The sequence below is a fragment of the Taudactylus pleione genome, unplaced genomic scaffold, assembly GCF_031769625.1.
Source record: "Taudactylus pleione unplaced genomic scaffold, aTauple2 ptg000216l, whole genome shotgun sequence".
NCBI classification, from domain to species: domain Eukaryota; kingdom Metazoa; phylum Chordata; class Amphibia; order Anura; family Myobatrachidae; genus Taudactylus; species Taudactylus pleione.
The window spans coordinates 5,039,255-5,059,984 of NW_028284618.1; the positions used below are offsets into that span (position 1 = coordinate 5,039,255).

A 20,730-nucleotide genomic window follows, 5' to 3' on the forward strand; every position below is an offset into this window, starting at 1 on the left:
AAGAGAAGAATATAATTTAAAAATTAACCTTTATTAGGTATTCATTAAAATGATATCCCTTTGACAAATTAATAGTAAGCTTAGCAAAATATTAAACATAAATAAATATCAATATAATACACTTAGTATCTCACCCGCTCTGGGGACAGTGGCAGGTGGGGAGTTTGACTGGGGCGGTACACCTGTCAAACCGTAACGCAGGTGTCCTAAGGCGAGCTCAGGGAGGACAGAAACCTCCCGTGGAGCAGAAGGGCAAAAGCTCAATATTAGAGTTAATCACTTAATACAATCAAGAATTAATCACTTGATGTGGTTAGATAAATTAGTATTGAGTATTCATCTCATATAGTTGCCCATTAATCTTAATGGACAAGAATGCTCAGACTACGTCTCTCATTGTTACAAAATAGATAGCGATTATTATTCAGACAGCTGCTTTATTCAATTGATATTGGATTATTACAACCCAATGTTATTTTTCTAAGCAAATAATATCGCTATCTTTATTAATTTGTTCAGATGGCGATGACAGATTAACTGATCATATAGAGCATTATAACTATTACTGTGGAACTTTCTGTAATATATCAACAACACAGTCTGCCCTCCAGTGTTTGTTAATGGCCCTGCCCAGGCTGATACAATTCTACAGCCATTTGATTCATTGATACATTTTTAACATTGTAGCAACGTGGGTGAAAGCAGAGTTCCCTGTTAGCTTTATTTATTTAATTGCTGATAGTATAGGATCTTTAAACAAATACTATAAAGCTTATTGCAATATATGATCACCAGCACTTGCTTAGTCACAACTTATTCATTGGCAGAGTTTAACATTGAGACACAAGAGACATACTCAAAATACTGATTAGTTCCATACATAAATATTCACATCTATCCTCTGGCACTTATTTTTATCACTGCCCGGCTAACATAACATTGTAGCCACTACAATCACTGGCAGAGTCAAGCGTCGGAGGGAAGCGGGTGAGCTGTTAGTGCAGAGTATCAACGTCTGCCCTCCAGGCGCTTGTTATTATCACTGCCCGGCTGACATAACTATGTAGCCGCTACAATCACTGGCAGAGTCTAGCGTCGGAGGGAAGCGGGTGGGCTGCTAGTGCAGAGTACTAGTAGCAGCCCACCCGCTTCCCTCCGACGCTAGACTCTGCCAGTGATTGCAGTGGCTACAATGTTATGTTAGCCGGGCAGTGATAATAAGCGCCGGAGGGTAGACGCTAATGTCTGGTATCTTATACCAGAAGTTTATTCATTCCCTCCGACACAAAATTCTGCCAGTGATTGTAATGGCTACAATATTAAGTTAGCCAGGCAGTGATAAAAATAAGTGCCAGAGGATGGATGTGAATATCTATGTATGGAACTAATCAGTATTTTGAGTATGTCTCTTGTGTCTCAATGTTAAACTCTGCCAATGAATAAGTTGTGACTAAGCAAGTGCTGGTGATCATATATTGCAATAAGCTTTATAGTATTTGTTTAAAGATCCTATACTATCAGCAATTAAATAAATAAAGCTAACAGGGAATCCTGCTTTCACCCACGTTGCTACAATGTTAAAAATGTATCAATGAATCAAATGGCTGTAGAATTGTATCAGCCTGGGCAGGGCCATTAACAAACACTGGAGGGCAGACTGTGTTGTTGATATATTACAGAAAGTTCCACAGTAATAGTTATAATGCTCTATATGATCAGTTAATCTGTCATCGCCATCTGAACAAATGAATAAAGATAGCGATATTATTTGCTTAGAAAAATAACATTGGGTTGTAATAATCCAATATCAATTGAATAAAGCAGCTGTCTGAATAATAATCGCTATCTATTTTGTAACAATGAGAGACGTAGTCTGAGCATTCTTGTCCATTAAGATTAATGGGCAACTATATGAGATGAATACTCAATACTAATTTATCTAACCACATCAAGTGATTCATTCTTGATTGTATTAAGTGATTAACTCTAATATTGAGCTTACCTAATACGGGTGAGATACTAAGTGTATTATATTGATATTTATTTATGTTTAATATTTTGCTAAGCTTACTATTAATTTGTCAAAGGGATATCATTTTAATGAATACCTAATAAAGGTTAATTTTTAAATTATATTCTTCTCTTGAGAAGTGCACCATCAAACTGCCTTTCTTCCTTTTCTTTTTAATATAACTCTGTTTATTGGCAGTAGGTAGCACACCCCTTATACTAAATTAAAATATATATACAGACTAGAAGGGGTATATCAAGATCAACCGGTGCGGTAGTTTTTGTTGGTGTTTAGACCAGCTTTCTTTTTACACTGCAATTTGGACACTCTCCTCCCAAATCTAAATCTCTCTGCACATTTTATATCTGCCCCACCAGCTGTGCAGCATGGTCTTACCAAGGTGCACAGTTACTTGCTCTTTCTTAAGGTGCGTATCCACTAGCAGATAGTGGAATGACAGTACGATTACAACATTGTAATCGTACAGTCGTTCCTCTTCCCCTGCAGTGCCTACACTGAACGATATGTCATTCAGTGTAGGCACTCTCCCTCATCCCTGAACATGGTCAATCTGTCGTTATTGGCAAATTGACTGGCATGTTCAGGCAATGACTGATATCGGAAACGAACAGCGGGAGCATGAATCTATGGTCGTTTCCGACATTTTCATGCCCGATATCGTTATCGTTCAAACGCTCATTTTAATCAGCAAGTGGATACCTGCTTTTACTCCATCCCCAACTTTGTATCAGGCCCTCTGTCTGTATAGAGTGTAATAGAATGGTATTATGGTTATGTCGGGTGGTCAGGTCATGTTGGGAGTTATAGTGTCCTATCTCTGTATAAAGTGTAATAGAATGGTATTATGGTTAGGTCGGGTGGTCAGGTCATGTTGGGAGGTGTAGTGTCCTATCTCTGTATAGAGTGTAATAGAATGGTATTATGGTTATGTCGGGTGGTCAGGTCATGTTGGGAGGTGTAGTGTCCTATCTCTGTATAGAGTGTAATAGAATGGTATTATGGTTATGTCGGGTGGTCAGGTCATGTTGGAAGGTGTAGTGTCCTATCTCTGTATAGAGTGTAATAGAATGGTATTATGGTTATGTCGTGTTGTCAGGTCATGTTGGGAGGTGTAGTGTCCTATCTCTGTATAGAGTGTAATAGAATGGTATTATGGTTAGATCGGGTGGTCAGGTTATGTTGGGAGGTGTGGTGTCCTATGTCTGTATAGAGTGTAATAGAATGGCATTATGGTTATGTCGGGTGGTCAGGTCATGTTGAGAGGTGTAGTGTCCTATCTCTGTATAGAGTGTAAAGAATTGTGCTATTATACAAATAGGCTCTTGTGTCATGAATAATGGAATTAGGACTCTCTCCTCTGTGTCCTAAGGGAACAGATTAAGTAGCAAGGTGTTACCATTCCATGGACCTGTGTGCCCAAAGCATTCCCTTTAGCATCCAATCATGCATAAACATGAGCTAAAATAAAGTCCACCAGATGCCTTTCTCCTGGAATAAATGCTGTTCCCGGCCATCCAGAAGAGCATTCAAGTCTCCTAGAGGCTGCAGTAAGCACCATCGCATCCGCCTGGTGCCACTTTCCAGGTAAAGTGGGGGGTCCGGAAAGTCAATGACGTGATTTGCACTGAATTGCATCATCATAGCCACACCCCTGCTTTACAATTCTAGTAATCAATGACACTATCCCCCCCGCACACCCCCTACTGTGCTGAACAAAAAGTCGGCAACTATCCTCCATGGTGGTGCTTGGAAATGATGTCACAGCCAAGTGCCACACTTCCAGTCTCAGGAAGTGAGATTGCGGCCCCTATCTCCCTCCTGTTAAGGTAAGCAGTGGGAATAAAGGTGAAAGGTGGATGTTACAGGGTCCCTAAGGACTAGTCTTGGCCCTGCAGAGAACCCCAAAAACTCCATAAACATTAGTGCTGGAGCAGGGCTATTTGCTGCCCTGTGCCAGCTCTGCCCTCAAACATGTGACATCATGGCATCACTTCAAAGGGGTGGGGCCGCCGTCACTAAGAAGATGAGCAGTGCCCGGAACAACCTAAGGGTGCACTAGGTGGGTCTGCAAGCTGCATGCCCGGACAGTCAAAAAGGACTCACCATACATCCCTGCAGCAGCACAACTGGTTACAGGGTACCATTGCTGCACCGTGCAAGCCCCAATGCAGGTGGTGTGAGACAGTGACAATGCATCCCCAGGGCTCTGTACCCAGGGTGACTGCATCGCTCACTCAGCCCTAGTTATGGCCTTGATCAATCTTTCCAGGGGGTCAGGTGCGGCACCCGATATTCGGGGGGCTCCTGACCAAATCGAAAGAGTAGGCAAGCCTGTTTAATACATTGTGGCAGATGTATAAAGCAGGGAAAAGAGTGGGGAAGTGTGCCAACCAATAAGCTTTGAGGTTGCATCATACTTGCCGACAATCAGCTCCAGCCTTCCGGGAGGGAGCTGATTGTCGGCTAACAGCGGGGGGGCGGGGGCGTTCATTGGGGGCGGAGCCGGGGGCGGGCCAGCCAGAAGGTGGTACATTGGGGGTGGAGCCGGGGGCGGAGCCGCACAATCGCGTCATCGTGGCTCTGCCCCTCTTCACAATGCCGTTATTTTCGGTAGTGTGAAGCAGGGGGTGCGGCCGCGATGACGCGATTCAGCGCGAATCGCGTCACCGGCTCCCCCGCTGCGGGGGTTTCTAATCTTTTCAGGGGGGAGGACGGGAGGGTCGGAGGCTTCCGGGAGGCTTGCCTGCCTTTCCGGGGGGCCGGGAGCGGCACCCGAAAATCGGGAGGCTCCCGGCCAAATCGGGAGGGTAGGCATGCCTGGGTTGCATTTATCAAGTACATTCTACAAAATAGGTAGAAGCTGTTTGGTTGCCATGCAGCCAGGGCCTCCCTCCCCTTTTAGTAACTTAGAAGCTAATACACTAAAGACAGTGATGCAAATCTGCAGCAAATGCACCAAAAACAGCCAAGTCTTCATTGTCTTAGTGTTTATATGTTCAGAGGTACATACTGTACCTTTTCTCAGCTCACAGATCCAGTCTGCAGGAATTTCACAGTTTCTATCATTCCAGGACAAGCGGTGATCTGTCTGTACCTCCCCACAGAGCTCTATCCCTTGGTGGTTGTTTGGCTCTCCATATGCCCAGTTCTCATAGCCCATCTAAGTTAGAACACAGAGAAAGGATATTATTATTCAGCTAATGATAGAGATTGTGACGTGTCCTCTGGTCTGGCTCTCAGGCACAGAACATCTAGCATATTATGTCGAAGATGTAAAGCCCTCATTTGTAACCAAATGAACCCCAAAAATAAATTCCCTATGAATCCCATTAGATTTACTGCCCTGGCTCATGGTCTATCAATGTGAGATGTATCAAGCCTTCAAAAGTGGAGAAGCAGACAAGTGGAGAAGTTGTCCACAGCAAGCAATCAACTTCTACCTATCATTTTATAGAACATACTTTATAAATAATAGCTTCAAGTTGATTGGTTGCTATGGGTAACTTCTTTTCTCTTTAGGAGGCCCGATAATCTCACATTCATAGACCATGGCTTGAGCCAGGGCAGTAAATAGGATTGTGTAAGAGATGTGCCACCCTGGGTGCAAAACTAAAGGGGATCGTAAAGAATTTATTTCTGGGGTTCATTTGGATACAATTGCGGGCTTTTGGGGGCATCAGAACTGCTTCTCATCAATATAATTTCTTGCTACGGCCATTGACAACCAGAAGTAACACGAGAAGAAATACCAATAAAAATATCAATAAAGAGCCAAAGGCGCACGTCTAATTGGCAGCTGTTTAAGAAGAAGCTGTTAGACTGCTCAATATATATATATATATATATATATATAATATATACATACAGTATAAACAAAGAAAAGAAAAGAAAGAAAACGGCGCTAGTGGATTGTATACTCTTAATCAAGATTATAATAAATCTATATAAAAATGCAGCTTGGGCTAACATTAAAACATATTTATAGAACATAAAAATAAGGGAAACTGCACTGTACTGTGGCCCTTATTCAGAGGCGATCGGAGGATGCAAGCGGTCGCTCAGAAACTGGGCGGCCGCTTGCATCCTGACTGCCCGCCTCTGTTTCGGTCGTTAGGCTGTGGGTTTACACCCACAGCTCTAACAACCGCTAGGGTGATGGTCGCGATGGTCATAGACCATCGCAACCATCGGGGCTTACGACGAGACCCTAGGGTAGGGTCTCACTTGTCGTAAGCCCCGGAGAGCTTCTGGCTCTGTCAGAGCCGGAAGCTCTCCACTGACATCACTAGTGATGTCAATGGGGCCAACCCCAAATGGCAGGCGTTCCCATGGCAACGCCTCCGTTTGGGCTGCCACCCCCCCGGCCCGCCTTCCAAATAGGGCGAGCTGTCAATCAACATCGACAGCTCGCCCCCTTTGGAAAGAGACCCGCTACGACCGGCGCTGTCGGTCGTAGCGGGTCTCACGCATGCGCACGAAGGAGCCGGCTCCCTCGTGCGCATGCGCACTGGACAAACATCGAGGCGGCCGCACGGCCGCCTCTGAATGAAGCCCAGTATGTCATCAATTCCAAACTTGGATAATATACTGTATATCTAGAGACAATAATTTGCTGACTATAGGGAGCAATAATAGTCCACACGTTTTATTCAGTGGTGCACCGTAAATCATATATATATATGTATATATATATATATATGTATATATAATATATATACACTGTATGGAAATAGTTCCAGCTAATATCCAGTATATGGAGGAGTAAGGTAAGTGTCCAGTCCAGAGGGATTGTGGGCCTGATTCAGAGCCGGACGCTATTAGCGGACGCTCGTTCTAAGATAGGGGCCGGATATTTAAATTGAGCGCTCGCTCTTTGCGGTGTGTTGACGCCTCTATGTCTGAGCGAGCATACGAAAAATGCGCTCGCTATTTTGTAAAGACGCCCCTTTGCTGTTCGCATCACACGTCATCTCCTGTATTTATTAGATTAATCGGGAACATCGAAAGGCATCTGAACTGCCTTGTGGTAGGATTTTCTTTCCCCTAATACTGCGAGCAGTTCAGGCTAAAAGACAACCAAGTGACATGGTCGATGACGCTCCTTTACTAATTATGCACTCTCATTAAATGCCGTTTTGACCGTTAGGCACGCCTGCGTTCGGATCTCCACCACCCCGTTTTCAAGCACCTTCCCCTGTTACCACCCACAAACGGTACATTCTGTCAATCAAATTAGCAGCCCTCGCTGTTTTACGAGCGCACGATTTCCGACTGCAATGACTGTTTTGCGCATGCGCATTATGACCCATACGCATGCGCAGTTGTGCGAACATTGCTCAGAGCAAACGAGCGGCTCTGAATCAGGCCCTCTGTACAGACCTCATTTAGCAAGGCATCCTCGCATGGTTCAATCCACGGTATCTAATTCAGAAAACTTGAAACTCTGCACTGTGGGGAGCTGGTTGGCTACTGGAGGGACACTGACGGGCTGTCCACCGCAGAGACACTGACAGGGGGCTGGCTGCAGGGAAGCGGGGATGGGGGGCGCCTAAAAAAATCTGTGTACCAGGCCCCATGATTTCTGTTGCCGGCCCTGCTTTCAATACCTCTCAACATTTAGAAATGCAAAATCAGAGCACAATGAGCTCCACCCTGCTCTGCCCAAGCGTCACCCTGGTCTGCCCAAAAACACCAACTTTTTGTCAAAATTCCACCACTTTTGGCAAAACAAGTTAGAGCAGCGGACACCATCAGGCGGAGAGAGAGTGGGAAGACACCGGTCAGCACTTGTAGCTGGCCTTTCTGCTTGAGCTGCCTCTGTCCCACACCAACTACAACATCTCTTGAGAACACAACAGTTGGAGCGGGTACAGTGATTATACTGTAAAGAGAGGGAGATGATGGGCAAATCAGAGACTTTACAGATGGAGATAACAAGGATAATAGAGATAATAGAGAGGCGGAGGGAGGACAAAGATGAAAAAGACACTGGGGGGACGGGGGGCGAGGCAGAAGACTGGAGAGACATAGGGGGGGTATAAAACTGTAGAAATATGAGAAATATAAGGCTGGAGAGTCACAGGGAGGCATGAGGCTGGAGAGACACTGGTCAGGGAGTGCTGCTTTCACAACATGTTCAATGTTATAATGCCCGCAAGTAACATTATTGTATAACAATGTTGGGATATTGCCATCTGCATTCTGGTTTTGACATATTGTACAGTAGTCACTGTCGATATAGTGACTGTTGATAAAGTGACTACACCCCGTTATTACAGATTGGTGTCTATTTTATTAAATGCATCCTTTTAACATATTATTGAGAAAATGTGAAATGCGTGGCCCCATGTAAGGTTAACGAGCCTGAAATGTATATGGTTGCCGATTACTGTTTTAGAACATAACAATGCAACAGACCAGGGCAGTTTCTAGGATCTGAGGCTCCCAGTGCGAGCAGTCAAAATGCACAGTAAGGGAGCATGGTCTCGAAAGAATATAAGCCAGGTCCACATAAAATACACTGTGGCAGGCAGGGCGCCGGAGCTAGAGAGGGTACTTCTGTGTGCGCGCCCGAAAAGGGGGCGTGGCCATTGAAGATGGGGCGTGTCTATAAGACGCGTCCCTTTTTCGTGACTCTTGGGGCCGTGCCTGGCACTTACAGACACGCCGGGCAGCCCCCAAGCGCTGCTGACAGAGAGAATAGATGCCAGGCGTCTATTCGGCGGGGACACACATCTCCCCACCCACGGGACACTGCCGCCCACAGTGACTGTAATATATATATATATATATATATATATATATATATAGTTGAATTTGAGACCAACAGCACACACCAGAGTCACAGATAGGCGAAAGTGTTTGGAATATAATGGCAATGTAGGAACAAGGAGAGTCAGAACATCCATTTGCAAATACAAATTATATATATATATATATATATATATATATATTACACATACACATTACACACACACACACGTGATTGGGAGGGATATATGATCACAAATTAAACAATATAAGGCTGCAGGGCAATATAAGGCTGCACACCCTGGCCGTCCATGATTAGCAGCAGCCAGCAGGTCTTACCTGATCAGAGCGAGGACAGCACACTAGCACAGCCCCTGTCACTGTATCCCGGATAGCCGCCTTCACGGAGCTGAGCAGTTTGGCTGCGGTGGTGTGGTGGCGCTTGTGTGATGATGTCACACGCCGTGACAATCACACAGCGCGGAGGAGTCCCTGGGAGGGCTTGGAGAGCCTTCTACTGTGCCGCCCGCTAAGACCTGTGTCTCCGGCTGGTAACTGCTCCGCTGGGCGCCCAGAAATTCACAGGCTGTTTCAGAGGCGGCGCGCCCCGTGCGATTGCACGGGTTGCCCGCCCCTAGAAACGGCCCTGCAACAGACTATGGCATCTACCACATTATATGAAAATATCAATACATTGACAAATTAAGAATAATCTATTAAAAGAAATGTATAATTCAATCACAACATAAAATGAATTACTTACAGGTGTATCATCTGACCACGAAAAGCCTTCGTCAGGATCACTGGTCACTAGACCAACCCAGAAGGAATGACGGTAAAGACCAAGTTCCCTTAAAAGAAAACAACATGTACATAGTGTTTTCAACATGCTCAATTGTAGATGATACATTTCGGACTTCATACAAGACATAACACATATACAATATATATCTTAAACATTTTTTTCTTACTTTTTCCTTGAACTACACTCCTTTGCGGACACTAGACCATTTTTGTAGCAATATTTTTATGGATTGAATGAAAGTTATATTTTAATTATGACAATTACTCACAAGTGCAGTTCATCGTATTCCATAAAAGTCAACTGTTGTTTTTCTTGGAATAATGACCTAGGGTATAAGACCAGTCGGCTGTCAGCATGAGGACACCTAAACATTATCCTGATATCCTCACAACTCTGTTAATACTTGATCAGCAATGCAATTATTATTATTATTATTTTTATTATTATTATTATTATTATTATTATTATTATTATTATTATTATTATTCTAGGCTAGCCTGATTGTTATCAACTTCACCTCAGCACATTTACTAATGATCAGCTGACTAATTTACTCACAAGGCCAGGTAAGGTAAATAAAGCACACCATTGAGGAGATGTATCAAACCTTCTAACGAGTGGAGAAGTGGGCATTGTCCATAGCAACCAATCAGCTGCTACGTATCATTTTATGTACTTGATAAATGATAGGTAAAAGCTGATTGGTTGCTACTCCAATCTTTAGGATGTTTAATACCATACTTGCCGACATTCAGCTCCCTCCTTCTGGGAGGGAGCTGAATGCCTGCATACAGCGGGGGGGGGGCATGGCCGGGCAATGACTCCGTATTGGGGCGGGGCCAGGGCGTGACCGCATGATTGTGTCATCGTGGCTCTGCCCCCTCTTCACGATGCCGTAATGAAAGGCATTGTGAAGCAGGGGGTGGGGCCACGATGACGCAATCCAGCACAAATCGCGTAATCGCTCCCCTTGCTGCGGGGTTTATTATTAGTAGTCCGGGGGAGCAGGCGGCAGCCTGGAGGTTTGCCTGCCTTTCCAGGGGGTCGGGAGCGGCACCAGATATTCGGGAGGCTCCTGACCAAATCGGGAGGGTATTCAAGCCTGTTTAATACATTGTGGCAGATGTATAAAGCAGGGAAAAGAGTGGGGAAGTGTGCCAACCAATCAGCTTTGAAGTTGCATTTATCAAGTACATTCTACAAAATAGGTAGAAGCTGTTTGGTTGCCATGTGTAATGTCTCCACTGGCACACTTCTCCACTCTTTTCACTGCTTCATACATCTACAACATTGTCCCTTATATCTTGAAATTCACCCCAGTCATTCCTTGGACATTTCATATATCGATTTTTTTTGGGGGTGGTCTAGGCACAAGTATTAGCATGCTGTATCTGCGTGGTAGGTGTATTGACCGGTAATTTATTAGTTTACAGCGATAATTATTTTTAAAAAATTAGTTTATGTTATCTATTTAGCCGGTGGTGCTCCCCTAGAGTCAGTGGGGTAAATTTACTAAGAATCGAGATAGGTCGAGATAACCATCTCGGGTGATTTATTCATTTTTTTCTTGCTTGCAAATTTACTAAAGGCAAAAGTCGGGTGAGTTAGAGAGAGATTTCTCTCATCTCACTCGTAAAACTCGGGTGAGATAGCAATCTTGAATTAAATCACCATCGGGCCAAATCAGAAGTACTTTTCACCTAAAACATACATCTCTCAAATTTACGAAGAATCGGGATGACAAGCTCGGGTGAGATAGGAGCAAATTCTCTGTCCAAATAACTTTTCAATCTCTCAACCCCCTGATCTGCGAGATGGTCAGAAACATACACAAATCATTGTGATTTACATATGTTTAGTTCTGTAAATGGTTAAAATAGGGTTAATTTTCTAAAAATAATTATGTGAGGTCCCCCCCCAAAAAGACTAACCAGCCCCGGACTTGCCAGTCAGTCCTGGTTCTTAAAATTTCAGGGGAAAAAATGTTTAGGGTTCCACTGTAATTTAAGAACCAGCATCAGGCAGCAGGGACAGAGCTGGTTTTAAATATAGGGATAAAAATATTAGCGCGAGGTTACCCCTATATTTAAAACCAGCTCCAGACCCTTTCTAGCGGGGGACTGATGCCACAGCCAGGGGTGCCCTTTCACCGGACCCTCCAGCTGCAGCATCAGCCCTGACCACTAGTCAGCCCAGGCCAGGGATCCCTGGGGAGTTGGGGACCCCTCCAATAAAGGGGTCCCCTCTCCAGGGCACCCCTGGCCTAGGCTGATATCCCGGTGCTATCCCCAGCACCCTAGGGCGGTGGGTGCCGGGTTGATAGTGTTAGTGTGTAGTGTCAATTAAATGGTTAAATATTGTCTTTAGTTGTGGAACTATATGCTGGCAGTTGGAGAACCACAAATACCAGCATGCGGGGCATTACGGGCCCGCTGGCACTTGTAGTTCCACAACCAAAGCAATACGAAAAAAAAACACAACACACACCGTGAAAGTAACATTTTATTATAACATACATTCACACTCACTCTCACACATACTCACCTAGTATCCATAGTAATCCATAGGGGTACCTATAAAAAAAAAATAAACTCACCTCTCCTATGCGTAGTTCACGTCCTACTTCTCCAAGTAGGCATCCATGGGGTTAAAACAAGAAAACGGGTGCTACCGAATCACATAGCTTTACTCCGCGCGAATGACCAGGGCACGCATTGTTACAGCAGTAGATACAATGTTGCGGTTCCCACCATAGACTTCAATGGAGATTTCTCCCCATTGACGTCTATGGTCAGACACGCTGACCGCACACAGCCAATTAGCGAGCTGCTCCGATGGAGATGCCCACTGATTGGCTGGTGTGCCCCGGTCCTTCGCGCGGAGTTGGACTTTTCGCCATCATCGCTGGTTTTTCCTGGGATAAAGTATCGGGCGCATGCCCGCTTATCCCCGTATTCAATTTGGATACGGCGAAAACGGGACCCAGCGGAAAGGTAAGTATCGGAAAAGTCCAGTCAATTTGCGGGAAAGTATCCTAGCACCCCCCTAAAGATGTCCTGACATGGGGGATCACTATGGGTACCCCCGAATAGCCCTGCTAAAGGTATTTGGGGATTTTAAATGGTCTCAATAGGCGCTATTTTGCGTCATTGAGCAAGTGATGAAGAACACATTTTTGCTTTTTTGGGAGGGTAAATAAGTATTCCCATCAAATTTGGGGTACATGAAAATGGGTGCAAGCATAGTTCAAAGTTAATAAAATTAAGCTTTAAAGTGCACAAAAAAACGCACCTTCAGCAAGCACCTGCAATAAAAAGAAAACATCCCCCACACTTCCGAGGCTATTTCGCTAGTTTTTGAATTTGTACCCCAACTTTTTTTCTTTCACCCATTTTTTCAAAGTGATTTTTTGGGGTGCCCTTTGTGTAATTTTTTGTGATTTTTGATGCAGTTAGCAACAGGGGTGTGTAAACAGGGTTTAGGGTGGTCCCCGCAAATTTGCACCCCAAAACCCCAATTCTGCAATTTTTTCCACCGGGCATCCATTGCCGATACTTTTCCGCTGGTTACAATGCGCAAACTTTTTGCACCGGTGAAAGTCGGGGAAATTTAATACGGGGATAAATGTAATCGGGGAAAATGACGTCATCGGCGAAAAAGTATCCCCGAAAACGCCTATTTGCTCCAAATTGAATACAAGCAGATTACACATATCTCACTGAAATGTGCAGGCTGCTTGCTAGGGAGAATTCTGCAGAGAGAAATCACTGCAATCTCGGGTGAGATAACTCACTCGAGCTTGCTTACAAATCACCTGAGAATCTCGACCTACATCACCATCGGCAAACTTGTTTGGCCTCAAATCGCCTGTTGGTAAATTTGGGGAAAAAAAGTGAAAAAATCACCAGAGAGTTCCGGCGATTTATACCGAGATGAATCACTTTGCAAATCGGGTCAATCCTGATTCTTAGTAAATTTATCTCAGTGAATCAAACAACAATAAAGAAAGTAGAGAAAGAAAGAAGACCCTTATTTGAGGGCACTCTCATATGTTTAAAACTTAACTTTTATTCGATCTCATCAAAGATCAGACATACAGTAACTGCTCACACAAAAAAATATATCCACAGCAGGGCCGAAACTAGTGTTTTTGTCACCCGGGGCAAGACAGTAATTTGGCGCCCCCCTCCCCCTAGTAATTCCCCCGCAGCAGTGCCCCCATAGTAATGCCCCTTCAGTAGTGCACCTATAGTAATGCCCGCTGAGGTAATGCCCCTGTACTAGTGGCCATATGGTAATGTTCCCATAGTAATGCCCTTGTAGTGCCCATATGGTAATGCCCCCATAGTAATGTCCCTGTAGTGCCAAAATAGTAATGCCCCTGTAGTCCCATATAGTAATGCCCCTGCAGTGCCCATGTAGTAATACCCCTAGTAATGTCCCTGTAGTGCCCATTTAGTAATGCCCCTGTAGTGCCCCCTAATAATGCCCCTGTTGAGCCTCCTGGTAATGCCCCTGTAGTGTCCATGTAGTAACAACCCTAGTTATGCCCCTGTAGTGCCCATTTACTATTGCCCCTGTAGTGACCATATACAGCCCCCTGCTAATGCCTCTGTAGAGCCCCCTGGTAATTCCCCTGTAGTGCCCCCTGGTAATGTCCTGTAGAGCCCCCTGGTAATGCCCCCGTAGTGCCCCCTGGTAATGCTTACGTAGTGCACCCTGATAATGCCCCTGTAGTGCCCCCTGGTAATTCCCCTGTAGTGCTCCCTGGTAATGCTTCTGTAGTTCCCCTGGTAATGTCCCCCGTAGTGTCCCCTGGTAATGCCCCTGTAGTGCTCCCTGGTAATGCTTCTGTAGTTCCCCTGGTAATGCCTCCGTAGTGCCCCCTGATAATGCCCCTGTAGTGCTCCGTGGTAATGCTTCTGTAGTTTCCCTGGTAATGCCCCTGTAGTGCTCCCTGGTAATGCTTCTGTAGTTCCCCTGGTAATGCCCTTGTAGTGCTCCGTGGTAATGTTTCTGTAGTTTCCCTGGTAATGCCCCTGTAGTGCTCCCTGGTAATGCTTCTGTAGTTCCCCTGGTAATGCCCCCGTAGTGACGCTAACACACACACAAAAAAAAAAGAAATACTTACCTTAAACCCCGCTCCTGTGACCGCCGCCGTTGGGTCCGCCCGGCTGCTCCTCAGAACTATGGGAGAGACGTCATTACATCTCTCCCATAGTGCCTGTGGGGAGAGCTGGAAGCTGGAGTTCAGGAGAGAACTCCAGCTTCCGGCTAGCGCGGCGCTGCGGAGTAGAGCCGGGCGCCCGCTGTTAATAAAATCTCAGCGGGCGCCCGGCTTAGAGTCTCCCTGCGGCGCCGGGCTGGAGGTCACTGCACGTGCACCTCCAGCCCCCCCCATAGTTGCGGCACTTTCCCATGGCAAGCTGTCTGGATCAATATTCACTATGTGACATTTACAGTTGTGGTAGATTTATTAAAGCTTCCAAAAATGAAAAGAGGTGGTGTTACCCATAGCAACCAATCAGATTTTGCCTATCATTCCTTTATTGCATTCTAGAAAATGATGATAGACCGAATCTGATTGATTGTCTGTTTTAGAAGCTTTAGTAAATTTACCCCTAACTTCATTTATGAAATTCCTGTATCTTCCAGTAGATTGTAAGCTTGTGAGTAAGGCTCTTTTACCTCCATTCTTTCTTAATTACTGTGTTTGTCTCCAAATGTAAAGTGCTGTGGTGCAGTGGCGCAAGTTCTTCCCAGACACCCGGAGGTAAGTTATAATTTGGTGTTCCCCCCCCCCCCTGTCACAGCCGCTGACACTGTAATGCTGCAATTTGCATGCAGACAGGATATAGATAGACGAAGGCAGCAGCTGATGGTCTGACATGGAGCTCTTCACTAGTGTATGGTGGCTTCTCAGGTGCCAGGAAGGGGTGCCATGTATTGGGCGGCTGTGACAGTACACTCTGGGTACATAGTTATAGCCCTAAGTGGGTGAATATGTTGTGGACTATGGAGGAGGTGCCCCTTCAGAGCTGGAGCCCGACGGCAGGCGCCTACATTGTCTCCCATAGTTCTGCCCCTGCTGTGGAGTATATTGGCACAATATGAATACATTTTAATAATACTTACATCAGCATTGTCCTTACTAACTGGTCTTCCTCCTTACTGCTAATACTGAGTAAGTCACCTCCTATTGCTCTGCAAAAATCTCGGGCTTCATTCCATGACTTTTTCTCATCGCCTTCTTTATGGTAATGCTGGTGAAAGATACAGATAACATGTAATATGTACAGTGGTGTAAGTGGGCTGTTATACAATGGTATGCCGTACTGCCACTTCTACTACTGCTTCATTGCAAAACTATCACATTCCATTCACTTACATTTGCTGTACTGCCACATCTAACCACTTCAACCACTAAATACAGTATGTAAATACAGGTCTAACCTACAGGGGCGTAAGTTCATACCTCCAGCCCAGAAGTGAGATAGTCTCCTTGCATTTACTGCCAGCACCTCAGCAACACCCAGACAATCTCCTCCCCCTGCATTCACTGCCAACACCCCATCAGTACACACATACACACTCACCCCTCTATATTCACTACTAACTACAGTAGCACCCAGACACTCTCCCCCTGCATTCACCACTAACACTGCAGCAGCACCCAGTCACACACTATCATCCTCTGCATTCACTGCTTACACTTTAGCAGAACCCAGACATACAGACTTTATCCCCCTGCATTCAAACCTAAAACCTTAACAGAACCCAGGCACACACTCTTCCCTGCATTCACTACTAACACCGGGAGCACCCAGATATAAACCCTCCTCCTGCATTCACTACGAACACCTCAGCAGCACCCAGACACACATTCTATCCTGCATTCACAACTAACAACCTTAGCATTGCCCACACACTCTGTACCCCTGCATCCACTACTAATACCTAACACCATAGCAGCACACAGACACACACTCTCCTCCCCTGGATGCTTGTGAACACCCCCCTTCATTCACTGCCAACATCCCAGCAGAACCCACACAATCTCCTCATCCTGTATTCACTTTTAACACTCCAGCAGCACATACCCACACTGCCCCTATATTCACTACTAACACTCCAGTAGCACCAAGACACACACTCCCCATCCCCTGAATTTACAATTAAAACTGCAGGAGCACCCAGACACACACACACACACACTCTTCCCCATGCATTCACTACTAACTCCTCATCAGCACTCAGACACACCCTCTCCTTCCCTTGTAATAACTGCCAATACCCCAGCACCACCCAGACACACACTCTTCCCCTGGATTACTATCAACACCCCAGCACCCAGACAAATACCCTCCCCCTGCATTTACTGCCAACATCCTAGCAGTACTCACAGTCTCCTCCCCCTGCATTCACTTCCAACACTCCAGCAGCACCCAGACACACTCCTTCCCTGCATTCACTGCCAACACCCTAGCAGCACCCACATGCTTTCCTCTATCTGCATTCACTGCCAACACCCTAGCAGCACCCACATGCTCTCCACTCTCTGCATTCACTGCCAACACTCCAGCAGTACATACCCATACTCCAGTAGCACCAAGACACGCACTCCTCCCTGCATTCACTACAAATACCTTAACAGCACCCAGACACACTCTCCCCACCCCCTGAATTTACAACTAACACTGCAGGAGCACCCAGACACACACACACTCTCTTCCACATGCATTCACTACAAACACCTTTGCACCACCCAGACACACACTCTCTCCCTCTGTATTCACTACTAACACCTTTGTTGCATCCAGACATACTCTCTTTCTGCATTTACTACTAACACCTTAGCTACCTAATATCTTAGCAGCACCCAGACATACACTCAACTGCCTTCATTGCCAACATCTCATCAGCACTCAGACACACCCTCTCCTCACCTTGTAATAACTGCCAACACCCCAGCACCACCCAGACACACACTCTCTTCCCCCTGCATTCACTGCCAACACTCCAGTAGCACCCATACACACTCACCTTCCCTACATTCACTGTGAACACCCCAGCAACACCCAGGCAAAGACCCTCCCCCTTGCATTCACTACTAACACCTTAGCAGCATCCAGACACATACTCGCCCCTGGATTCACAACTAACACCTTAAAATCAACCAGAAACACACACTCTCTCCCCCTGGATTCACTACTAACACCTTAAAATCAACCAGAAACACACACTCTCTCCCCCTGCATTCACTATTAACACTCCAGCAGCAGCATCCAGACACGCACTCCTCCTCCAATTAACTACCAACACCCCAGCACACCAACACTACCTGCTGATGATCAGGGTATTCCGTTGCAGCAAAGGAAGCAGGTCCAACATGCTTGAGGAGGAAGAACCAACAAAGGGGGGACAGACCATGCACTCCAGTCTCTGCCCCTTTTATATACATAGGTGTGGTTTCCTTGCTGGAGATCCATCCCTAAGCTGGGACCAAACTTTGGAGTGGGGGCTCTGGGAGAAGGAGGACCATGGCACATGCTCCCTGCTGGCGCATAAACAAAACCTGGAGCAATGGAGGAGGTCAGTGTGCCCCTTTCAGGGCTGGTGCCCAGAGGCCATGCATTGTATCCTGTATTTCCACCCCTGCTAACCTATTGTATGTTAATGGCTATAAAGAGCCTTTGTATGTCTGCTTGAGTTGATAGGAATGGGTTGTCCTTAGATAAGATAAATAACATTTGTAAATGAAAAGAATACACTTTCTAGTAGGAAACAACCATAAACCCTCCTAGACTTTTGCAAATCCGCTATCCCGTACACCTGATGAGAGATATCATACTGAAAAGTTGGTAGCAAAGATTAGGGAGAGTGCACAGAATCCTTAACTACAAGATCTGAAAACGACTGCACGATTACGACATTGTAAACATGCAGTCGTTTGTCAGTGTGTGATGAACCTGCACTGAACGAGCAGTCATTCAGAGCAGGGTCATTAATCATCTGGAAACATGCTGAACCTGACTATATCGTCAGGTTGACCAGCATGTTTGAAAGATGACAGATGTCTAATCGACCATCGGGCACGCGCATCGCTGGTCGTTTTAGACACTTTTGCAAACGATTTGCAAACGATTGAACAATCGTTATCGTTCAACTTAAACCCTAAAGGGAGGTATCCACTAGACAATTAAGTCTAAAGAGATTGGCTTGCAGTCACCTGCTGGACTGCATCTCTCTGACAACTAACACATGTAGGGCCCAATGACGTGCGGTGAGGTAAATGGCTGGGGAGGCACTGGCTAGTATCAGAGCCAGATTTGTAGGTGCATATACAGTACGAACCTGAGGGTTCATGGGGGCATTATACAAAGGTGCAGCTACTTAGTATACAGTGCTGGAAATGTGGTTTGTTTAAAAATGCCTCACCTGCCATATACTTTTTACTCCAGAGATTTGACTATAAAAATGATTAGAATAATACAAAGAAGATATTTATGACACTTTCTTTACATTTTTCTTGTACATTTTCTAGTCAAAACTCTGGAGTATAGCGAAGTATGACAGGAAAGGCTCTGCCTCACCTGACCGCACATCACTGGTAGGGTCTGATTCTGAGTTGGACGCTGCAGCGTTTGCCAGTGTCTCATGTGTGACTTTATACAAATATAGCTACTAGTCCTTTCCTGGTGTACATCTAGGCGTCTGCACGTGCGAGGACTGACACGTCCACTTTAAGCATCTTCAGGCAATGTATTAACGCTTGCCAAGACCTTAGACACCTCCATCAGGCACCTTTTATTTTTTGCACAGTGGGCCTAATTCAGACCCGCTCGCAAGCGGGTCGATGTTGGCAAAGTACGCATGCGCACGCATGCGCGAGACCCGAATAACGACGGCCAAACCGTCGCTCCGGGTCTCGCTACAAAGGGGGCGTGCTGTCGATGGTGAGTGACAGCACGCCCCCTTTGGTGGGCGTGCCGGGGACGTGGCTGCCCAGACGGAGGCATTCCCATGGGAACGCCTACAGTCTGGGGTCGGCCCCACTGACATCACTAGTGATGTCAGTGGGAGTGCTTTTGGCTCTGATAGAGCACACAGCCCCATAATAAGACAGAATTCCCCTGCGCATTGGTTGCCAGGACAAACAGTCTCTGGGGCCATGGGTGGTCTACACCCTTCCACCTATCAGTCCCAATGGTTCCCCGCCGTCAGTGCCCCCCCTCCCATTTATAATCCACCCCCCTTATCAATAGCCGGCCCCTCCTGGGGTCAGGCTTCATGGAGCTCTGGGGTGGCACCCCCTGTTTATCCCTCTACCTCAGTTGTATCTTCTTCCCCTTTTTATCCCACCTACACTGCACCCACTTTTGGATCTTACCCTTACCCAGGGTTCCATCCGCAGCTTTATTACTCTTATTTGCCAATTTCACAGCAGAATTCAGCGATGGCCTCCATGCCTCTGCTCCCTTCTGCACCGCCTGTCATGTATAGTCAACCAGTGTGTCCTCGGCATCCGGCATTGTGCTGGTTCCGCCAGCTCGTCTGTTAACCGCGCCTGCACCCCTTCCTCCTACGCCCATCATGGTCAACCCCCCCGCGCAGGCGGTAATGCCTTCCGGCCCCGTAGCTCATCAGTCTACTCCAGTTGCAGATAATGGAAGGACGACTGCGGCTCCTTTAAGAGAACCGTTAAATGGTGCGTCTGCTGACTCTGTGCGCATGGAGATGGGACCGACAGGCGAGTCTTCAGCCGCGATGAATGATCAAGTCGAGGAAGCTGTTCCGGGTCCCTCTGGTGCTGGTGAACATGATTCGTCTTGTTCGTCAATGTCTGACTATTCCTCTTCTTCTCATTCTTCTGGTTCCCCTGCGCGCCCGCGTAAAATAGCCAGAATGGTTGCTAGGCATTTAGCCAAGAAGTCAGTTGGTACAGCTACACAAGGCGTTAGTGCTGAACTAGTAACAGTGGCGGCTGGGGCTTATTCAGTGCATTGTGCGAACACCGCTGTTCTTCGCGGCCTGCGCAAAAGTGTGAGGGGGAGAATTCGCAAAAGTAAATTTGTCAACTTCTTTACACTCACCGATGATCTGAAAAAGGCTTTTGCTCAGGATAAGAAGGCAGGGGGTATGG

General features: G+C 46.1%; 1 protein-coding gene across 1 annotated transcript in view; it reads right to left on the reverse strand.

Moving 5' to 3' along the window:
- LOC148517458 (macrophage mannose receptor 1-like) overlaps positions 1 to 20,730 on the reverse strand; it is a 211,528-nt gene that overhangs the window by 70,480 nt on the left and 120,318 nt on the right. Inside the window, exons 13-15 of the mRNA XM_088478604.1 lie at positions 15,723 to 15,850; positions 9,546 to 9,633; positions 5,048 to 5,192 (exon numbers count right to left, since the gene is read on the reverse strand). Of these exons, the coding sequence (XP_088334730.1) occupies positions 5,048 to 5,192; positions 9,546 to 9,633; positions 15,723 to 15,850 (361 nt within the window). The remainder of the gene's footprint in view (positions 1 to 5,047; positions 5,193 to 9,545; positions 9,634 to 15,722; positions 15,851 to 20,730) is intronic.